This window comes from Platalea leucorodia (genome assembly GCF_965183815.1).
Source record: "Platalea leucorodia genome assembly, chromosome: 4".
NCBI lineage: Eukaryota > Metazoa > Chordata > Aves > Pelecaniformes > Threskiornithidae > Platalea > Platalea leucorodia.
In genome coordinates, this window is record NC_138826.1 from 91,261,960 (window position 1) to 91,286,189 (window position 24,230).

General features: G+C 37.8%; 1 protein-coding gene across 6 annotated transcripts in view; it reads right to left on the reverse strand.

Moving 5' to 3' along the window:
• The window catches only part of USP15 (ubiquitin specific peptidase 15), a 70,040-nt gene extending 47,124 nt beyond the window's left edge, over positions 1-22,916 (reverse strand). For 5 of the 6 annotated variants that reach the window (XR_014227924.1, XM_082309537.1, XM_082309539.1 and 2 more), the window contains exons 1-3: positions 22,754-22,916; positions 6,564-6,691; positions 1,580-1,710 (exon numbers count right to left, since the gene is read on the reverse strand). Coding sequence is in view for 5 of the 6 variants with exons in the window: in XM_082309537.1 (XP_082165663.1) it covers positions 1,580-1,710; positions 6,564-6,691; positions 22,754-22,842 (348 nt within the window). In the remaining variant the exon portion in view is untranslated. Of the gene's footprint in view, positions 1-1,579; positions 1,711-6,563; positions 6,692-15,017; positions 15,135-22,753 lie in introns of all 6 variants that reach the window. The other variant, XM_082309538.1, reaches the window with a different exon arrangement.
• Between the last annotated feature and the right edge of the window lie 1,314 nt (positions 22,917-24,230).

Sequence of the window (24,230 nt, forward strand, 5' to 3'; positions counted from 1 at the left end):
AATTTAAAATTTGGGTCCACACTTCAAAAAAAGTTGATGTAACAAATGGGATGAAAAGTATCATCCCACCTCTATGAAAAAACATCAAGACAGACAGGAGAAAGAATCATGAACAAATGACAAAACCATCAGAAAGAAAAATTTTGAACTGGAATATGCATCTTCAAGGATAACTACTGTTCATATTGGCAGAAAATAATGAAGCTATGCCAGTTTATCTGGCCACTCATTACACTCCATTTATTTTTCCAGTTAGTTCCTTCCACATAGAAGGCAAGTTACTTTAATTTCCCTTCTCGCTCCTTCCATTTTCCCCCCACAGTGAAAAAATTACAGAACTTTTACTTTACTATGATGATGGAAGAGCATTCAGTTTGCTGAAATCCATCTTCAGGAAAAACAGTAACAAGTTGATAACAGATATATCTTTAAAGAAGGAGAGCCATTTTAATGGATTTCAGCTCTTACAGAACTAGAGAAAAAGAAAGAGACATTCCAGGGATGCCTCTTTAAAAAAAGATCTCCTTTATTGTATTAAAGAGAATGTTAAAAAAACCCCAACAAACTACTACTATTGCTGACCAAACAAATCTTGAAGACACAAAATTTCTCCTATAGCTAATCTGGCACTTGTTTGAAAGGAATGCTCTTCAAGTAAGTGGCCAGCATGCATGTAAATAGACCATACTCACATCACAGTAGGAAAAAAAAGTTATATTAGACCAGAAATCATATCAAACTACATTCAAATCATAATATTCTTTCAGCAGTTTTTCAGGAATTACAATAAAGATCCCTGTAACTGAAAGAATATGCCCTAATGGTCAATTTAGAAATGGCAAACATACCAGAAAGTATTTTAAAACTTAAGTAATTCAGTCCAGTGAGGATGCAACTGTAATCACTAACCTTAAAATCTTAAGAAATACTACAAACAAAAAAAATTAGTATCATCAATAAACGGGTAAAATGTCATATCACCTTAATAATAAGGATGGTATGTGCTGGAGAAAACAAAAATTAACATCAAAGATGTTCATTTTTAAGTATCTCATACTGACAGAGGGCCCCAGTATCCCACCATACCATGGACTACTACTTGTGTTGAGGTAAGCTTTTCGCTTAAAGAAAACACTCCCTTAGCAAGCTGCTGAACACAGAAGACACTGCTTATCAGAAAAGGAACTACCAATTACTCTGCCAGTGTTAACATCATTAGAGCTAGGCTTTTAACTAATATACTCAATACAGTTTTAGGGTTTTATACTTCATTACAAAATCATTTGCATTAATAGACTTACAAGCTTCTAAAGCAAGTTCTTCTTGAAATATTAGAGGGCTTACTTCCAGACAAAAAAAAAGTATTACATCCTTTGCACCCTCGTTTCTCAATATTAAAAGCTTAAGCCTCTAAAATGTGAATAAAAATTAGGTATCTATAAGCAACTAAAGCAGGAGTTGTCTATGTGATTATCATAGGCCAGGACTTACAATCTTCTAATAAATTCCTGTGCAACTCCTGCATATTTGCAGGACTATATCTGAATCATATTCATCCCAGTAGGTAATTTAAGAGTACCTTGCGTGCTATTGGCTCTTGACCTTCCATCAGTGTGTACCAGCTAACTAGCCTATTCCAGCCTTCAGTTGGCAAAAGGATGTAGTCCAGCTCATCAATGAGATGTTCCTTGAGAGACTGAGAATCACCATCTGTGAGAGAAAGATATTTTACTTGAATATTTTAATTCTGTTACTTGAGGTTTTAATGTAACATTTTTCATATAAATAGCAAACAAAATATTTTCTGAGTCATAGTTATGTTATCAGTATTATGGTGTTCAAAGCAAAATTCTTCTGAAACTATTTAGGCAAGATATCCAGTTCGTGCATAGCACACCTATCACAGGTAGTATTCCTACACTCAGGAACCCAAATGGCAACTCCATATCCTCATGCAATCATAAGCGCCTAACTTGTTATCACACACCATCATAGCCTTCGGAGAAACCAATCCATTTCTCCACCCACTTCACACATATTCCCACATCACCATGGATACTTCCAGTTCATGCTACAGCTGCATCCTTCACTGAAAATGCAGGAGATCCAAGACAAAGTTTGAAGTCATTCACTCCATGTCAGACTGGGAAAATAACATGGTACAACCCTCCTACTTAAAGGATCCTACGTGCTCTGGAAACACAGTCCCTACAAAATTGTTCACAGGCACGATGAGATGCAGCACTTGAAAGAAGTACAACTAGGCAACCTCTTTACATAAGTAGCATGCTTTTAGCTTTGTTTCAATCCTTATTACAGTAGCAAGATAGCAGTTATCCTATATGTGTAAGAGGTGATTCCAGATCTGAGCCACTGTGAGCCTCGGACAATCAGGGCAGCTGTCTTTCCGTTTGGAAGTACCCAACCACAGGCCAGCAAACACTCCTCTGTACAGAGGGAGATCAAACAGGGAGACCCACACATTCATGCTCCAAAGAATGCATTGGGATGACAAACCTAATGAAGTACGAAAATAAATAGACTATGTATAAAGAATAAATAGACTGTAATAAATATACAGTCTATTTATTTTAATTGTCCTATGTGAATGAACTGCAGAATTACACTGTACAATTAAAACTGAGCATAAAAGTAACCTTAAATAATCTCAAACTGCTTAAAGTATTGGCCTTCTTCTTGGAATTATTTCTTTAAGTAATACTTCTAAGCAAAATGCATACTGTTACCTTTGTTTTTCTGCAAGGACAAAAATAAGTGCACGCTATGTGTGTATGAGAAGCACTAAGGTCCTCTCATTTGATCATATTTCTGTACTTCTCTTGTTTCGCCTTTGTACAGACTGAGCAAACGCACCATAATGTGACTTCAATTAAAAAAATTATCCTGAGCATTAAAAAAGGCACATTTAAAAATTAAAGGTCTTTTAATAATAACAACTATTCAATTTTTTTTTCTGTATAAGATGTTAACAAAACATGTTTCAACATGACCTTTTCTGTAGGAGGGCAACACTACTGAGGACATTTAAGAGATGTGTTCACCTCCTGTGGGAAGAGCAAACAAGATGCAGCTTACCAAGACTCTAGAAATCTCCCTACTCTACTTGCACTTGCTACACCTTCAGTTGGTTTAAAGGATTTGTGAATTCAAGGGAAAACACAGGGAAAAAAGCAATGCTTTTTCCTTTAATCACCCAAATGGTGACAATATGGGCAAAGAAGGATGCATGGCTTTCTTCTGCTTCTATTATCTTATCACTGGTGCTGACTCCCTCTTTCCTTCCCCAGCTAAGTACCTTGATGTGTGAGCAAAACATGGGAGATGCGTATTGTTCTCAGTTCATGTATTTTAAGTGTGTAATTTTTGTTATTACCGTTAGCTGCTCAAAGATGGCAAAAAGATACTGTTTCCATAATATGCAATCTGTGCAGTTTAGAGATGACTTCATGCAGTCAAGAAGGTACAATATAGTTTGCATGCATTTTCTCCAATAAAAATTGTAAATGACTTAGCAGGAAGATCTAAACAAAAAAACCTAACAACAACAAAACCCCTGAAATACAGCTAGGTAAGTATTAGAATTATGAAGTTATTTTAGAAAGAGGGGATATTCAAGTTCAGAAATAGCCAATGCGTTTGTTGCAATTTTAGCAAGAAAAAACACAAGAGCAACACGGAAGGCAACAAAGGAAAGTGGAAGAAAACCTCAGACTTTGGATTCCACTTTAGGAGCCATAGTACATACATGTCTCAAGCAAAAAGTAAAATGGAATTTCACATGAACATCTCGGTGAACATACAGGTAAAGAAGAATTCAGTTCTTCATGTAGATTAATGTGACCTAATAAATGAGACTTCCATCAATGCACCTGTTTAAAAGGTACTTTCCTTTTTTCCCCTCAGGCCGTTTCATCTTAGCTGTATCAGTAACAATTTTCCAGAGTCAAATTTTGGTTCAAAACTTTCTTGACTGATTAGGGGGAAAAAAAAAAAAAAAATCTATATTCAAGAGCGACACACAAGAAACATTTGCTGAAATAATTCACGACTTGCAGTACCAAATCTTATTTGGCCCACTCAACACTGTGCATATGGTGATTCCATTATAACTGGGAGCAAAGTGTGGGGCTAAATCCACAAACACATCTTCAGGTCCACATATCTCTTCAAAAGGTTCATACTGTATTTCTGCACTGATCTGATATCGCTACAGGAGTTTATAGTGAGAAGACATAATTTGGATTCCATTCTGGCTTTCTAAAACCACCAATATTTCTTCTAGTATAATTTTTTCAGAACCTTATTCCATCAAAGAAGTCCCCTGACTCTGACGACTCAGTCCCTCATATTCGACAGTTTTCTACGATGAACCATCAGCTATTCTAAATGACTACTTCCTTGTTCTTGCATTGCTAATCTGAAGTTGACTACCTATCTCTTCTTTTGAAGATGGCATGTGTGAATTCCATTCCATTCAACGACATTTTTTGCATATGTCGAGATTAACTGAAATCTCTACCTGTTACATTTCACTGCTCTCACTTCATCCAAATATTCTGGAAATAAGGGAGCAGCATTTAAGTAACAGAAGCACAACATACTGCTTCAGTTTCCCGGAGTCAGTCTTTCTTGAATTTAATAATAGTTTTCCTTAACACTGCATTACACTGCAGAAAATCTGAGAAAGCATGCCCATTTTAGATTATTTTATTCTTTAAATCAGATGCAAATTTTCAGACTTAGGGAGAGCAGTATGAGAGCAACTAGTGCATACTACATGCCAAAGACAGGATTAAAACCCAAGCATTTTCAGGTTCAATTTATGCTACATAGGAAACCTAGTACAGAAGATTGCTGCTTTGCAGCAGGTGAAGGAGACAGCTACTATTTGCTGAGCACTAATGCCCTTAATTTTAAAACTGCCTTCACACAGGAACAGTAGATGTCAGACAGTAATTGGATGCATGGTATCGCTGCCAATGCAGAGCCATAGTTTTAGAAACACGAATAAACAAAAAGCTCAGTTCATAAACCCCAATGCTGTGTTTATTTTGAAAGGGGTATTGGCAGTGTCAAAACAATAGAATACAGGTTTTCAGGAGCTTTTAGCAAAATGGCTAACATGACTTTAGATTTGGACAGCTAACCCTAATAATACAAGCTTCATATCCACAGTAACTTTAAACATAATCTGAACATGTATGTAGATTAAGTTATAAATAATACAGATCAACTAATACAGTGCTTTGTACATCTAATCATCTTTTTTTAAAGTGTGCAGACACCGAAGAAAGAATAAGCTGATGCTGCCTCACTGAGGATAAAAAGATCTTGCTACATCTGATTTCAACTGAAAAGCATCACCTAAACATGCCCGCCTCACTGCCAAGATTTGCTACAAGAATGGACAAAAGATTTAGATCCTTACATTTCAGAAAACAAAAGACATCACTCACTGGGAGCAAAAAGACCTTTAAGTTTGTGGATGGAAGAGAACATACAGATGCGTATGACAATACAGCACCTTCTTCAAAGACACTGATACTAGTCACTGTGAGACATGCACACTCACTCACACTGACAACTAGCGCAACATGGTATGACAAGTCCTACGAAAGAGGCAATCATCTTTAACATCTAAGTTGTAAAATAATGAGCTATTAATTACAGTTGAGAAGTTTTGAATGAAGAAAGTCAGAGTTCATCATAAATCCCATGCAGTTGCAAAAATTTGCATTACTGTGTGCAAACAAATTATGCAGTACTATTACATTACCTGTAACTGCAAAGAAGGAAACCAATTATCTGCTAGATTTTGTATCCACTAGGTTTTGCAGATTAAATATTAACGGCTCTAATGGTATTTCAATACTGAACATTAAATAGAGAATTTGACCTAAAGATTAAAATATCTAGGAAAGTATTCTGAGACCTGTGTCCACAGATCAGACTACAATTCAGCAAAAGTCAGTCAGACCTGAGTAATTATAACAGTGACAGAGTTTAACCATACTTAGAAGACCATAAAAAAATGAGGAAATTATCCTCTATCATTTCACACCACTTTTTATTATCACTGAACTGCATAATACCTCTTCTTCAATTGTTCCAGAATCAAAGTAAGGGCTTGGGGCTTATTTACAAAAAGAAATTTTAGAGTTCACCTTAAAAATGCCATTTTAAATCAACCAATTTAGTTAAGCTAAAAATATCCTAGTGAAATCAGGCTAGCTATTTGTCAACTTGACTAAATTTCAACTCCCAAGGTAACCCAAAATATCATTATAAACCAGTAACTTGTACATTATTAAATATTCTGTTACGATTGCAAAGAAGTTCCAATAATTTTATTTGTAAAATTGTAATTTATTAGGGAAATCTATTCCAGTTCACTTGTCACAGTCTGAAAACAAATAAACAAAAAGTTTCACCTTCATATACACTGAGATTCATTTACACTATCAACTACAAAAGATGAACAATCTGTGACAAATTGGCACTAAAGGTTAGTATTGGCTTATTACACAATCAGAAACAGTTACCTTTGAGAAGTCCAGAATTATCAATAGGACCAGGGTACACATTCTGATCTCCCATCTGGTATTTGTCCCAGCTGTCAAAACCAACATATTTTTTCCACTGTTTGAACCAGCGACTATCCACTAGATACCTTAAATGGAAGAAGACATACAAGTTAATTATTGGCATGCCACTACTTCCTATGATACCAATGAATTCATGTTAATGCACGTGTAGTCATCAGCCTTGCAAAATGGAGAATGTTTTTCTGTCTGGTCTGCAAACCATTATCAGCATCTCCTACCAACAAGGACTTTAACTGTGGGCCATTAAAGATCCCACTAATCACAGTGGGCAAGTACAGTTTTGCAAGACAGCCAACGCAGCTTATCAGAAGTTGAAGAATGGCAAGTTCGAAAAACATTTCCCTTTTTAGCATGAGATATCAGCAGCTTTAATTCCTGTTCTCAATTCGTGAATTCAGAAGATTCAGGTTAAATCTTTATAATTAGACAGCCCTTTAAAAAATGAGACATAACTTTTAGTAAAATATTTTTTCGTGCTGGCGTTTTATTTATAACATTCATATGCAAGTTGAAAAACTTTAGAACTCTGATGTCCTGTCAAGAACCAGAGTCTAAGTGTTTTCTTCCTTTGAGTCAGCATCAACACATACAGTAAATGTTCTGCTTTTGAGGCAGTACTAGATGTTCCTCCTACATATAATTATCAACTTCACACTTCCACATAAAGGCATATCTCTAAACTCAGCTCCACAGTATTTCTACCCAGATTAAACTGTTGCCAGTCTGGCTTTTATGAAGTCCAGTGATACCTACATTTTATATCTTTTTGTCCAGAATTTATTTAAGATTAAGATACCAAATTTGTTCAGTGATCCTCAGATTTTTGTCTTGTTTTGTTTTTTAACGACACCAACTTCATTATTTCTCTTTCTTAAAAGTATCCATTACCTTCTGTCTGGTCTGTCCCAACTCTTTTGCTACTACCCTAGTACATGTCAGAATATCGCTATTAGGATGAAACGCTAGGTCAAACTAAAGATCATGGGTAATCCTCTTTCATTTCACCAGTATTTGACTACTGAACTCATATGTGTAGTATACCAATAATATACTATTGAACCTTTAAGAGATCTCAAAACTTCCTGGTGATTCAAATACTAGTCTGCTAATACATATAGCTTTATTAGGCAATCATTCTGTAGGAGTTACTCATGAACACCATGGAAAAACACAGAACAAAAACATTAGCACCCACAACTCCTGTAACCAAAGTAGTACAAAAACATTGGTCGAATATACATTTTACTGAATAGGTTTTAAAAAATACATTAGTGGGGCCTTAAATTTGTGCTTCTAAATGATGTAACTACAATAAGAATTAACAAACCTGAGACACATAAGTCTTGACTTATATCTTCTCAGGTCCAGTTTTTCTCTCATACACACAGAGATCAACCCTGGAGTCAGCCTCCAGAAGTACTGCTAGCAAACCTCTGGTAAAGAAGGAATTACTACTGAGTAGTATTCAGTAAGTGGGATCCTTTGTAGTCAACTCTTCTCAATAAGCCCCAATTTTTCAGTTTCTACAAAATGTACTCTAAGTGTGTGAATCTATAGGTAAAAGTCCTTTGGAAAGTAAGAGGAAGAAGGAGTTACAAAGCTATACATAAGATCACCACAGGCTTTTGGATGCTTATTTCCCCTACATTCCTTCAAAAACATCAAAGGCTAAGGTCTCAAAGGCAACTTTACAACATCCATGACAACAGCATCCTAATTCACATGGTAAACAGTCTTGATTCAAAATACGATTACATCAACAGTAATAACAAGTCTGTGAACAAATTACTCCTAGCCTTAGCTTGTAACTACCCTAAGCAACCATAAATAGCAAAGGCAGAGATGTGTCTCAACTGCTATAGACATAGTTTTGCCAGTGTAAGAACTTTGGTTAGGGACCAAATTTCTCCCTTACTGCACCAATGCCAGCTGTACTCTGGAGCATATACCTTTACTATCTCACAGTGTAACACTTGGTATTGTATCTATTCTACTATCACAACCTGTTACTACTGCTCAAGGGTCATCAACTACTACGAGTTGCTATCTCTTCTGAAATTGTTCTGTACACAACTTTGTCCTTGCAACACACAATTTCTTTCTGAAATTTTAAACGCTTAACAAAGCAGTCAGAAAACAGCCTCAAACTGCTTTTTGAACCAAAACTATACAGATATATATATAAGTTTAGTTTTAAACACTATTAAGGAAATGTATATGAAAAGTATTTTACTACAAAAATGCCCTTTTCTACTTCTACCAAACTCATAAACAGACAGTGACTTAAAAGGGTGTTTTGGGCACAATGCATCCCACCAAACTGATAATGAAACAGCATGGTTGAAGTCCTATTCCAGAAAGATGAGATACTTAACATCACTATTATTTTACAATATTGAATCATTCTAAGGTAGCCTGGACCAGCACTGTTTATTTCAGTTTTGTGGCAGAATTCCCTTGACATGTTTTGTTTTGTTTAGAGCATGTTTAGAGCATAAAAGGAAACAAGATTGGACAAGGCTAAGCTGCATTAAAGATGGCGAAACTTGGGATAAAACACAATAAAAAGATAAAAAGGTAGGCTATTACAAAAATAAACAGATTTAAACTTTATTAATGCTGAAAAAAAGGTACAACTTATCCAGTTCAAACCTGAGTAAGTTCCAGTCCCACACACATTTCACACTTCAAAAATCAAACTCATTCAGTTAGAATACACTGATTTCTTGACCACTTTCCATTGTCTATGCTGTTCAGTGAAGTTATAAGAACTACCTAACAAAGCAATGAGCTGCTCAAAATAATTCAGATCTTTGTGTACAGAAAACCTTATTTTGCAGCACAAGAAAGTATTCAAGTGAAGCCTTACTGTCTTATGTAAAGCCTTCTCTGAACTTAACATTTCAGGTTCTCCTAACACAGCAGCAGATTTAATGATCACTGCAGCAAAACCTATGAAACCACAAACCGCAAACTGTTGTGAAATTAAGTGAGAAACAACTATCAAAAATGACCAGCTTGTGAAAATAGGCATATAATAGACTATCTACACATAACGTACAATTTCGCATTATCATTTGTTTAGAACAAGCATTCCATTAAAAGAAAAAAAAAAAGGCATGACTATTTTTTAAAATATCAGATGAAAGCAATGATATAAACTTTAAAACTTGCAAAGTCCCTTCAAAACACTATGTTTGCCATCATGCAATAGATAGAGGAAGTGAAGCAACATCATCATAGCTCCCCAGTATGCTTGAAAATATTTGGTATGTTTGTTACTAGAAGCTTTCAATTATATTTTTACTATCATAAAGTCCTCCTAAGTAATACTGCAATAGAAAGAGAGAAAAAACTTAATTTAAACAAACTATGTTTAAATTTTACAGAGATAACAGCTGCTTCCTTTTCTACAATCAATAGTCAGATGAACATGTCTTCAGATATGATCTGGTTCCATGAAGGCAACAATGCTTTTGGAGGTACAGACTCAACAGTGAATGCAGAAAGGTTTTAAAGTGTTTTCTCTAACAGATGCTCTATCCAATTCATGCCTGAGGTATGCCACATTCATCTATTACCCAGAAATGGGAGGGGGGAAGAGAATACAGCAGACAATAGCCTGCAACAGGCAATTTAGCCTATGTAATTTAAAGATCACATGAGTAAAAATTGAAGAATTCAGTGTGCACCACAAAGATAGTCCACTTGAAAATTAAGAAGGAAAAATCAGATCTCTACAAACAAATTTTCACCAAAAATAACTAACCATTGCAATTAAATGAGAGTTATTTTCCATTTTCTGGAAAACAGACACTAGCCTCTACTATTCAAGTTTGAATTGGTATGGCCATGTTAAATGGAGTGACTTTATTCTACAGAGTACACATACTATTGGATATAGAGTCTGATATTAAAGATAGTTTTTCCTTTACCCTGAGTCTGCCAGAACAAGCCTGATGTTACTATAATTGAATCATTGGTATTTGCCTTTTTCTTTCTAAAGTACAAGTAGCAACAGTTCTTCCCACATTTGCAAAAATCCCGTTCTTTCACTCTGCCTGTACAAATCCCAATTCCTTTTACAACAGCCTCTTAATATTTGACTCATTTTTCTTTAATAAATGGAAAAAGGGACATAAAATTTGATTAATCTGACATGCCCTTGCCTTTTGCTCAATACACAAAGTTTTCAGTCTTATGAACATACTCAAGGCCAACAGCATTCTCACCTTTATCTTCTGCTGTGGCCATCCAGCACTATTCCATAACAGCCATAACTGCATGTAGTCATCAATGCAGTCACCCTCAGGCATCCATTCTACCACCAAACCTGCCAGCCTTGTCCCCTACTCCACCCCATGGCCTCTACTTTCTTGATCTAAATTTGAATGAGCTATGAATCAAAGAATGAAAGATACAATTTTACACAGAAGGGAAATTATCATATAGGCAAACTTACCACTGTTTTAATTAATGCTTAACAAATTACTGCTCCTGTAGAACCATATTACTTTTCAAATGCCTTGTATTAAATGTCTGATCATATACCAGTAACACAGTGATTAACAGAAAATTTTGATAATTGAACTTAACAGTGCAAAAAGGCTTGGGGTCCACTGTTCTGGATTTTAAATGTTCTCCATTACCTATTTCAACACTTCATCAACTTTATTCTTCCACATCCAATTAATTTTGCCACCAACCAAATTTTGCTCTGCAATGTCTCTTTACAGTTCTCCCTAACCGAAACGTTGTAACATGTCTGTTTCCTAACACAAAGTACAAGAACTTACATCGCTTCTCTTCAAATTTAGGAATTTGTACTTACACGGTCAAGTAAGAGATTAATATTTCTAGCATAAAAAAGTTGAAAGGCCACCTACAAATTATGCAAGTATGTAAGTGTGATAAGAACTAAACAGCACAGTCAAGTTCCTGCCCTGGAAAGTAAACACTGAAGGACAACCAAATCTTAAAAAAATTCACATGAAGCTTGAGATTCCCTGTACAAAGTCTATCCAGTAGTACAATGGAGAAAAGCAAAATGAAGAATTCATGAACACCAAAAATTTGAAAGCTACTCAAATTACTTGGTCTTTGTATCTTGTCCTTTCCTGTTTTCTTACTTGAATTCACTGAGTAGTACTTTGTTAGACTGCTGTGCTTTGGACATATGGACAAAGCTGCAAGGAACAATTCAAAAAAGAAGCTAAATGGGCGCAAAACACTATTCTAAGATTGAATTCTTCAACTGTAAAAAAATAAGTTAATATCTATAAAGCTTAATTAAAACTGATTACTTTCAGACAAATAAGAGCCTACATGCATTTTTTGCAAGATGCGTTCTACTGAAGAGGAATGAAAAGACTGAAAAAGGGAAGATCATGAAATCTGTGTGTACTAAAGGGCAAAGCTTAATACTTTGGTTAATATTGCTTGTAATATGAAGCAGTATATATCTATCTCTTTGTACTAGTTTTTAAATAGAGTGAACCACGAAGATCAATTTATTAGGATAAGGAGCAAATGGGCCACTGCCAGTTCTCAGGATTTCTTACAAACGACATCATACTCCAATAATCAAACTTGAAACAAAAATATTATAGATTTGATACAGCACTACATGTCTTACCAGAGCCTAGTGAACTACTTTCTCACCACAGATTATAGCTTAGAAAGTACTGCCTTACACACTATCCCAATATTCACCTGTTAACATGCTTTATAAACAAAGGTAAGCAGGATACTTATTTAAGTCCAGTAATTAATTTATTTCCTATTTAGAGATAACTGCTTTTAATTGATTCAGGATCTACCAACATTGTTTAGACTTCTTAAAGAAGTATGGAGTCTTTATTCTCAGACACACATTCTTAAGAGCAAACTCAGCACACACCAGTTTACCACAATGTCGAGGTAACATGCATTACATGCAAAAGAGGGATTTAGTGAATTTATATAGTCAATAAAAAAAATTTACAGATACAGACTTTGAAAAATGCTAACAGACACTGCAGTTGTGAATTCTTACAGTGAATTACTGGTTCTGTGTATGTACGTGCATACATATGCACATGTATATATACGTTTTATACATATTAGGTATTTCAGTGAGCATTCTGCTACTTTTATTTCAGTAGAAATCTGATATAGGTGAGAGAAGTTATTTTGAGTTACCATGGAATACAGTCACAGCAGCTATAATCTTCCCCTTTTATAAGAACTTGTTCTTAATCAATAGATGAAATGCTACTTTTCCGATAAGATTAGGGAAAATGGAAATTTGCATTCTAATGCCATACATTTCTCTCATCTTTATGCAAGAAGAATATACCATGTTAAAGATTATGCTGCAAAAAAAAAATAATGTCATTACACCACACTAAGCTTAGGGGATCATCTGCTAAAGCACTTCAAGTGCATAGCTAAAATCCAGACTTCTTAGCGTTAAGGGAAAAAGTGAAAATCTATTTCTAAAAGAAATTTATAGACTATAGCTTTTGATCCTACATTCAATATAGCATTCTCACCAAGATCAACAAGACTACTCGTCTACACAAAACAGAGAAGGGAAACCGTAAGAAGGCAACTTAATTTATCTGTTCGTCAATTTTATAACATCCATCATACAATCAACCACCTGATACCTATGAGGGACATGCAGTAATTTAAGAGAAGACATACCTCAAGTAAACAGGACATCTGCTAAAACCTAATTTCTTAAATAAGATTTGATCACTTTTTAGGGGAAAATTATTAAAAACTTGTAGCATGCACTTGAGACCAGATATGCTTCACTGAATATCTGTTGTCCCAGATACAAAAATAGCATACGATGCATTAGTAAAACAGAGACATAAAATGTCTATACATTAAACTTGGTGCAATGTTTTGCTTTTGTTTTTGTTACTATTACCTAATACAGGAAAGAGTTCCAAATCAGTCTGATGTTACAGTAGTGTTTTGAACTGTGGACCTGACTGAGAAAGCTACCCCAGGACACCTTAGCAAAGTCTAAAAATATGGCCTACCCATTTTTTAAAACTATGATTAAGAAATGTTTGCTACTAACTCTGATGGAATCAACATTAAACTCAAGCAGGAAACACAAATTTTGCTCTCTTAGACGTCATCAGTCAAGCTAGTGAGCAGGATAACCAACCCATCTTTAGGGGTAGAACACACCTGGAGGATTCGTAGTAGAGACTAAAGAAGACAATTGTCTCAAATTTCTAGATACACTCTTTTGAGGTGCAAACCTTAAAAACTAAGACAAATTCACAACAAGGTGAACTGATTAAATCAGCAAATGCTTGACTTTTACAAGCATTTCAAATAAATCAGTCACCTCAAATTGCATGATGAAAACAGTACAACCAAGTCTGATTATACTAAAGTCACTTAGAGCCAACAAGTTGATAATAGAAATACACAAATATTGAAATAGCCCCAAACCTTTACCTAAAAGTAAGCAAAAATATGCATGTATGAGTTGCTGAAATTACACTCAAATATGATATTTTAGGTATTAATAATACTGGAAATATTTGTACAGTTTCATTAATTTTAGGTGTTTTCTTAGTTGTATTACGTATCCTTAAAGAGATCTAAATTTTCTTTGCGCAAGTAGAATCAAAAAACTATAGAACACGTTCCCAGTTCAAGTCTGGCCTACTTCAGTACTCGGTGTTTACTTCAGAGTGGAGCTTCAGATCGCTTCATAAGACACATCTGCTCTCATCTGTAAAGTATTTCTTGCCTGTCTGAAGCAGATTATAATATATCAAGGACAATTTATACTGTTGAGTCCCCTGAAATGCCAGATGCTGAAAAAAACATGAGGAAATAGAACGAAGCTGCGTCCAGGGAAGTTCAGATTGGACATCAGGAAAGGCTTCTTCTCTGAGGGGGTGGTCAGTCACTGGAACAGGCTCCCCAGCAAAGTGCTCAGGGCACCAACTCCGTCAGAGTTCAAGGAGCATCTGGATGACACCCTTAGTCATATGGTTTAGCTTTAGGCAGTCCTGCGAGGAGCAGGGAGTTGGACTCAATGATTCTTATAGGTCCCTTCCAACTTGAGATGTTCTATGATTCTATGAAAACCTCATATCCCTCCAGAGCACAAGAGGAGCTTGCGTAACCAAGGTCTTCACTACCTTTGCAGACATGCAAGGTATCAAAAATTGCAGAATATCTTTAGAACAGTCCACAACAGTGGCATTTGTTCTGATAACAAAGACATGGAAACCCCACACCATCACAAGTGGAGCACATAATAACATATTTTACCAAAGTGTATGTTCTCTCTTTGATACACAACAGGTTTTGATATTATATGGATTCAGTGTTATCACTGCAGAGGATGAAATAAAAGATGAAATTCTGAACCTTGCAAATATAAACTCCAACAACATTCTCCTTCCAGCAGCTGATGACGAAAGGCCTTACTCGAGGTCTGAGGGTCCTCACGGATTGCATGTGCTCATCTTCCAATCTTAATTCAGGCTAGTGTGAGTCCATTGGTCATGCAAAGGGGTTGAAAAATAGAATTAGAATGTTCCTTGATATCTTCTGATATTACACGTCACTTCATTTCCTTGAAAAGCAGTAACTGCTGGTCATACCTAGCTCATCCCATACAGAAGCTATTTTCAAGTACTATATTCCCATTTAGGCATAACTTTTCTTTAAATAATTCTTTTATTTGAACAATTTCTTGGCAAGTATTGACAAAATACAATGCTTAACATTTCAACCTACTTTCCTCTTGCTGCTTTCCTATGCTTGGGTTGTTTTCAAAGCACAGATTACTTTTGACCTTAAACTATTTCTAGTTAATATTATTTTCCTATAAAATAATATATTCCTCAAAGCTATAGAAAAACGTGATCTTTTACTTTATTCTCATGGTTAGAAACAAACAAGGTTTGTTTAGAAAAACTGTAAACTGACATTAAAAAGCTAAAGTCATAGCTATTTTAAACTTGCTTTAGCTGAAGACGCTAAACAGACTATCTTTAGGATGAGTTTAGATCAGTTATTCCAACCTCATATAGCCCCTATAGACAACACCACTGAGAAAATAGTTCACTGCAGGTGTTATTATTCTTTGGGTCCCATTGAAGTGGGATGAAATGGTGATTATTTCTGGCATTTACAAAGGACTGCTTATCTCTGTGATTAAGGGCCATTAGCCTGGCTCCTGTTTGTGTTCTCATCAATTACTGGACTTAGAGTTTCTCCAATACAATCTACAAATTACAGAGTACTTATTTTATTATCTTTCCCAACACAGGCATACCAGCAACAAATATTTTGGTCCTTTTACTCCTATACAAAAATATTCAAACATTAAAACACAATTACCAGTTGACAGCCATGCATTATATCCAAATATATGTTCATATTGGGTCAGTCAACTAAAATTACCAACAAAAGACTGTATCCTTATGAATCATCAAGTGTAGAGACTTAGGGCAGCCTAAAATGGGATTACTTATAGCCTTTGTATGTTACCTTAAAAGAACAAAAGAATGAAGCTATTACAACACTTGTAAATGCCCCTTCATTTCTTCAACAAAAATTCAACAAATAATAAAAATCAGTAATAAATTCATGCAAGTTTTAAAATTTCATAGCTGCACAACCATGTATGGACATTGTTCTCTCAGTAAAAGAAAATAATAGTACTAGCAGGAAAGTTGCTAATTGATTTCTAGAATTCTCTCATGGTTTGTAACTTTTTCATGTAATTTAACCTCACCTGTGGTTTACTGCACATTTTGATTTAATAAACCTTATCAGCATAGCACCATCATCACAGAGTACAACAGCATTCATTCTTTACCTCAACACCCAGGTTGACAGAAAAATATTTGAACAGTACGACTATGATCTTGGTATTTCCCATTGCTGTCAAAAGCGTTCTGAATGCATTCCTTGGTTATATATAGGCAGAATTAAACAACACGTAACCTAGATTTATGTATATTGACTGATAGGTCAGTCCTTCGACTTCAAAATCAAAACAGTTAACTCTAATATGCAATAAAGACACTTCACAGAGAGACACTCATTCCATCACTGTGTACTGCTGGGACATCATATCTTCTGAATACAAGCTATTTCACTTTTAAAAGCAAAACTGTGCAAATTGTCCAGAGAGATAGGTGAGGAGTTTTTTTTACCCTCCTCACTGTGCATGAGTACAGATTAAGCAATACTGAGAACAAAGTGGAACAATTGTGCCGCTGAAAGCAAATTAGGACTCCTGTTTAAAGGCATAGCATCCAACTTTTGTTCTTGCACAACTGCAACTATAAAAATAAGAAAGGTAAGAATGGGTTTGTACCTGTATTTCTACTCTGATTAGGCTAGCCGAAATTGCTTGACTAAGTACACTCATGATTTATAGATGCCTTCAAAATTAAATTTTCTTTCAGAATTAACAAGTTCTTCAAAGTTCAAGATGATGATAATTATTCTATTCTATCACATACAAACCAAAGCATCATTTATTCAAAATGTAGGTAAATCCACAAGAAAAAAATCCAGGGGTCAAAGAGAAAGGAAAAAAAAAGTATCTCTTAGCTCCCATTTTTAAGAAATCTTAGTCTAAATATTTCACATCCCTCTTCAGAAATAAAAGCTTTATTCAACTAAATGCACCAAGATAATTCCAAATCAACTAATCAATCAGTCAAATTCTCCCTACAGCCCCCCTGTGCTCAGTTCCCACAATATGCTGCAATAGCCTCAGCACCACTTCACACACACCACCAAGAGGGTGACCGAGAAGCCCGATTCAGCCAAAATTAACGGACTGCATTTTTATCTTAAAATTTCGGTGTGAACATTACATTAACAACCATGTAAGTATTTTGAATACACTTACAAATTTTCCATTTAAGTAAAGACTTTTCATTAAAAAATAATATAACTCCTAAATCAGTTTGACTTCCATTTTTCAGGCAAAAGCCTGACACAAACATGATTTTGAGTTTAACATGCTCTCACCCTGCTGAATGAATTAACAGAAGAAAACTGCATCTACACATTTCCATTGCAAGTATTCTCCCAGAAGAATTTAAAACAGAACATTTTGTATATCTTCATAAGCTGTTGGTGAAATGCTGCACCATTCCACATGCAGTGAGACAAATCTAACACAAAACTTCAACCACAAGGTCTTAAAAGTCAAAAATCAGCAACTTAAACCTAATTTGAAAGAAAAAGAAGCCAATTCTCAATTCTATCCTTGGAACACTGACGTAGTGTTCCTTGTTTCTCATTATATGAAGCCATCAGAACAGTTTAGGATACTATTCCAAATGTTACTGAGGTGCAGGTCCATAACATCTCATCATGCTCTCAGTGAAATCTTCCATTGATGTTCAATCTAGATTCTGTTCCTGTACAGCACAATGATGGATGATCAAATGTGGAAAACACTGAGAAGACCACGGTGTAAAATACTATTAAAGCTAAGCACTTCAGCATCAAGGTTATCATCAATGACGGGCACTGCAGGGTTTTCAAGTAGGGCTATATATGCCTGTTCATCAAGATTCATGAGTTTTCATTGCAACCAGAATTAAAATGCTTATACATTTTTGGTGGGGAAATTCTTTAAATACACTTCCGGAGGGGAAATCCTTTCAGGTTGAACTTTTCATATCTACTGATCACTCACTAGGAAGGATTTCTACCCTACTTATTCTCTTCAGTGATTGAGCTTTACAATTAAACAGCCAATAAAATTCTCACAGTACAAAAAATGAGAATATTTTCTTCACCTTCCAAAAAATGTACTCTATGGCTAACAACAGTACTCCCTCTGGATTCACCAGAACTTCAAAAGTAATGTTTATCAGACACACATCTAAAAGAACACAAAATACTATACTTCTGTAGTTTTCATAATTTGCAAGTCTTAAAAATCAAGAACAGATTAAGAATCTATCTCATCACTCTGTAAAGTGATGACACAGATTAAGAATCTATCTCATCACTCTGTAAAGTGATGACTGGCACCAAAACTCACTGGCTAGCAAGGCTGGAAATCAACATCTTCCTTCTTTACAGATAATGTCTTAAATCTTTATCTGCTAATCTAAAAACCCTTATCCTAGAAGACATCTTCTTCTTATGTAAGTATTTCAGTATGGGACTCAACATTCTAGCAAAACAGACAAAGGCTCTTAAAGCTCTTCTCTGAAAGGCAAGGCTTCCGCCTCCTCTATTAAATTTTGAGATTTCTTTAACTCATTCCAAATGAATGCCTTCTGTGACATGTGGACACCAGAACTGGACAGTATGAATGGTTTCACTAATATATCACTGTATACAGTACATCTTTGTACTGCTACTCAGTATTCCCTATACAAACATCTAAAGATTGCATTTGTTCCCTTAGCCACCAAATAAACTCCTCGTGATAGTTATTTGTCCACTGTAACACCCTAGTTCTTTTCTAAGTTACTGCTTTTAAAAATACAAATAACATCTATATTCTCATCTGCTCACAGATTGCTACGGCAAGCAATACATGAAAGAAGCACAGTGGGGAAATTCTGGGAGAGAGAAAAAATGGTGAAACTGACAGCTATGGCTTTGCTGTTAGCCATTATTAGTCACTGTTACGTGAACCATTTATTGGCAGGTGATACTTAAAGGTGAGAAACGTGCTCTCACATTCTAGACCATGGAGGGCCAACGTGCCTAAGATGTAGCAAAGTAAAGGGTATGAAAGCATTTGTAATGCCATATTTAAGTAACTGAGACAACATCTCTGACTAAGAGAGCCACAGAAGAACAGGAACTACAGGCAAAGCAGGGCTGAAAGTGGTCTTAAAGGTAAAGACAAGAAATACCTCAATATGGGGAGGACATTACAGAGATATTCACACAAGAAGTCACACACAAGAACTGATAGTCTTCATCATCTCTTTAAGAAAACTGTTCCAACATCAATAACTTTCAGTGTAGAAAACTGTACCTGTGACACTGTAAAAACAGAAGAACTTGGCAAGGCTCTCAAGAATACCACTGCAGCTACAAAGGCATTAAATGACATCACCAAGACCAGTTGGTCATGCAAATTATACAGTGGCTAAAAAACTGCTGAACATCAACAGCTCTTCAATTTCTGAGAACAGATATAGGAAGACACTGATTGAGTTCAAATTTGTCTGCAGCTGTAACAATCAATATTTTTTGTCTTTCTAAATGAGAGGTTAAAATCTCCACAAACAATAAAAATTCTCCTCACTTGCCAAGCATCAGTAGAATTTTACAACATTGAAAAGTAATCATAGCAGATCCTAAAACTGTGAGATACACAATGAAATACTTTGTTCTCTCCCAAAACAGAATTCTAGGTCTTTCAACCACTTAACCTGAAGGCCCTTTGGATAATATTGTAAGAAGAAAGAATTATATATAATTCAGGTTCCATGGAATGACGTGTGGCTTTTAATGCTGAATTCACTAATAAAAGTAGTGAACATTATTTAAAACAACTGATAAATGAAGGAGGTTCTTGCTTGGAAAAGCTTAAATTTGACATTTAATTAATGTATGTTTAGAAAAATAAGATAAATGGTGAGATGCAAGAATCCTCAATCTCTCATAGTTTAATAATTTAATTTACTAACTGTCCATAAAAGAATGCAAAAAAGACCATCGGGACAAACTAGCCCAGAATCCTGTCCCCGAGGACAGAACAGTCAAAAGACACTAGCCTTGTGTGTCCACTGAAGCAATATATTTTAACCTATACTATCCCCAAGCTACTCTTAAAAACATCCAACGAAACAAATTCTACAGCTTACTAAGCTGCCTGTTCAAATGTTTCCTGAGTCTATGAATTCTTTTCCACCATCTGACTCTAAAAACATTGCATTTCAAGTCAGTTTCATTTCTTTCTCTCTGCAGTGCACATGAAGAACTAATGAAGAAATTCAATGCCCTCTTTACAGACACAAGACTTGCATATCTTTGCCCTATTCTTCAGTTCCCTTTTTCTTAGAGAAAGTCCCCAAAGCTTTATGCTTTCCTTATATAGCTTATTGTTCTCTACACTCCAAATTCTGAAGAGCATGGACAAGACTTTGAATATATGCCAGTAATTTTAAAACGACTGTATTTGAATGCTTTAAAAGCTCAAACACAACAAGCTGATATGGCATTACTCATATTTTTTTCAGCAATATTTACTATTGAATGAATGAAAATTGCAATTCTGAATCATGACTTAGAGTACTTTAACTGTTCTGCTTCTGTTACTGATGCCCCAAAAGATCAAAACACTATTGACAAAATAGCTCTGAAAAAAAGCATTTGGACTAAACATACCCCTTAATTTGTAAAGTTAAATACGTAGCTCTAAGAATTAATCCTATGAACGCACATGCATACACATTTATGTAGCTAGATTTAGTAGTTCATGAGTCAAAGTTAATAGGACTTTGCCATTGCTTATTCAGTCTTAAAACACTTCATTAATATCGGTGTCATAATCACAGCTAGATATATTTATTTTCAGAGAATGTTTAGAAGCTTATTCCACTTAACTGACTTTTCATGTTAAAATATTTAATGTACTAAAAAAAAAAATACAGCACAGCAAACACTGTTTTAGTCATCATGCAAACTTGTCATAAAGTTACTTTCACTTTGAATAATATTAACTGTTTGAGACATTTTTTTTAGTACTCAGGAAGTACCCAACAGAACCATAAAAAAAACCCAACCAACCTCTTAGAAGAGTATAGGCCTGAACACCCTTTTACAACTGCTGGTCATTTTCAACACTACCATGTGAATTGATTTCCTTCTTCTAGTTGCTTATACTTTTTCAGTTTAAGAGCAGTCTGTTCGTATGCCAAAACTAAACATATACTCAGCAGTATTTGAATAATGCATCAGAATGTATGCTTCTGACACATGCTGCAGTATCAACACTGTTAAATATAGTCTTTTATAGAACTGGAACAGTGAGTGATGACAGCTGAAATGAGGTGGGTAAGTTCTACTTTTGTGTATTCATACTTAATTTTCAGTAAGTTAATGCTTCAGCCTTTGTCTTTGGGTGACAGTTTCACACAGGAAGAGATGAAGAGGTTGAGTGGTGGAAAAAGTGTCAGTTCCTTTTTTCCCCCTCCTAAAAAAAAAAGTCCCATTTTCTAGCCTCAGAGAACTACAACTACACAAGCTCAATTACCAAATACACACCAGAAAGAGGTGTTTATTTAACCTAATTCTTTTCAACCACGGATTATTCTGTTGACAATCTGTACGGCATACTAAGAAATATTTTCTGACTGACCAAGAAAACATATCTTTTTCAACGTTTATTATGGAGCAGGTATCATAAGGGCCTGTTTGCACCTTCGGGGGCTGTTTCTTAGGTAGCTAACAGGTTCCTAGGCAAAATAAAATTTAAACTGAAGGCTTATCACAGCCGCGGACGGGCTTCAGGGCACCCCAGCCGTGCTACAGATATAATTTCTGACAACTTGAAGGTGACGCCAGGGCCGTTTCCTCCTTTCAGCCTGGATAATGGAAGGAACTCCTGGTAGCGGAGCTCTTCTCCCCCGCCTCAATCCCTGCTTCTCCCCGCCAGGCCAAACGAGCCCCCCGCCGCCTCCGGGCCCCGCGTCGTCCGGGGCCGCCATCCGGGGCCGCCATCCGGGGCTGCCACCCGGCACCGCGCCCCGCCAGTCACGCCGCTCCCTCCCCTCCCCCCGCCCGGCAGGGAGCTGACCTCGGTGCCTGCCCCCCGCCGGGCGCCTCAGCGGCGCGGCGCGGCCCTGCCGGCCGCCAGCAGCCCAGGCCAAGCCGCACCGAGGCGGCCGGTCCCCTCCTGACAGGGGCTGAGGGAGCCGGGCAGCGAGAAGGGGGGGGGGGGGGGAATGGCGCTGCCCCCTCCCCCTGTCACCCGCCTTCCCCGCCTCTGCCGGCAGCCCCCGGCGCACGCGGGGGGCCGAGCCGCGAGCCGCCCCCGGGAGCGGGGAGGGGGAAGCTGAGGGAAAGGAGGTCGGTGCCTCCGCCAGCCAAGCGGCACCGGGGGCGGAGGGAGCCGCCCGCGCCGATCAGCCCGGGCCCCCCCGCCCCTCCCTCACCAGGTGTCGCCCTTGCGGAGGGCGGTTTTGAGCAGCGCCGCGACGTCCGTGCGCTGGGTCTCCAGATCCGCCGCGCCTCCCTCCGCCATCTTCTCCCCCCGGCAGCAGCGGCGGCGGCGGCAGCGGCAGCAGGGGCAGGAGCGGGCCGCGCTGCATGCTGGGACTGACGCCGACCGGGAGACGCCCTCGCCCCCCTCCCTTCCCAGAATCCGCAGGGCGGGGACCGAGGGGAACCTGGCGAGGCACCGCGGTGCGGCGCCCCCTCGCGGCCGGGAGGTCTTTCGTCTCACCAGCGGGAGCGGACGCGCACGCGCGCAGCGCCGGCTGGGGTGCGGCGGGGAGCGGCCGCCGCCGCCCGCCCGGGGCTCTGAGGAGCGCTGCTGCGGGCGGGGGGCGGCGGCGCCGTGGGACCGTGTCCCGGCGGGGGCCACGCGGCTGGGTGCTGCCTCGGCGGGGCTCCGGGTGCCGGCAGCGTCCGCGGCTCGGGCGCGCTGCGCTGCAGTCCTGCCCGGGTGGGCGCTGCGGGGCCTCCCCAGGTGGCTTGGCCGGCCCGCCCCGAGGCCTGCGCCGCCGGCGGCGCACGGTGTGCCGGCCTCGGACCCGCTGGGCCGGGCCTGCCGGGGCGGCGGGCGCCGGGCTGGTGCAGCCCTGCGGCCTGGCGGCTGCCGGACGACCGCGGCGCCCCCGGCCTTCCCGGCCCGGCCTGGGTCGTGTCTTGTGAAACCGGGGTTTGAGAAAGAGGAGATCGTATTTATAGAACAAGGAACCATCTCCTTTGCAACGTTCCCTTCAGTGTTAGTGTTTTAATTTAAGCGTGTGTATAATTAGACACTGTATGCCTTGCTAACAAACAAGTAGTTTGAATTCCCATAATTCATATAATGATATAGTCTATTAGTATTTTGCAAATACTGGGAATTTAAGTAGGCTGTATGACTTGCATTAACTTTCCCAGACCTTTGCAGAAACCAATGGACAAGTTGTTGCATTTGTTTCAATCGCTCTTACCTGAATCTCATATAAACAGTGCAACCTGGCATTTGGCATTTCACCAAAAAAATGAGTCCATGTGTTACGTTACATTAACAGGGTTCTCTCTGTCTTCATACTTGTATATAGGTTTTGTAAAATCAAAATTGTATAGACATTTTGGGCTGGAGGGTGGGAAATGCTGATTACAAACATCTGAAAACAAAGTTTGTTCTTGTAGGTGCAGCTGGTGTATCTATAATGCGTGCAATGGTATATCTACCCCCCTTTCCTCCACCCAAGTCATAACATGCTGAATTGCATGACTGGCACGAGGAATGTATCACAGGCTGCCAGTCATATATTATTAGCTATTAGACATTATTAGCTATTAGCTAATTAGCACTTATAAGCTAGTAGCATGTAGCTGTTATAAATAGCACTAAAGATTGCTCTTTAGAAATACACACAGCAAAAAAAAAAAAGAATGGAAATAAGGCTCTTATGC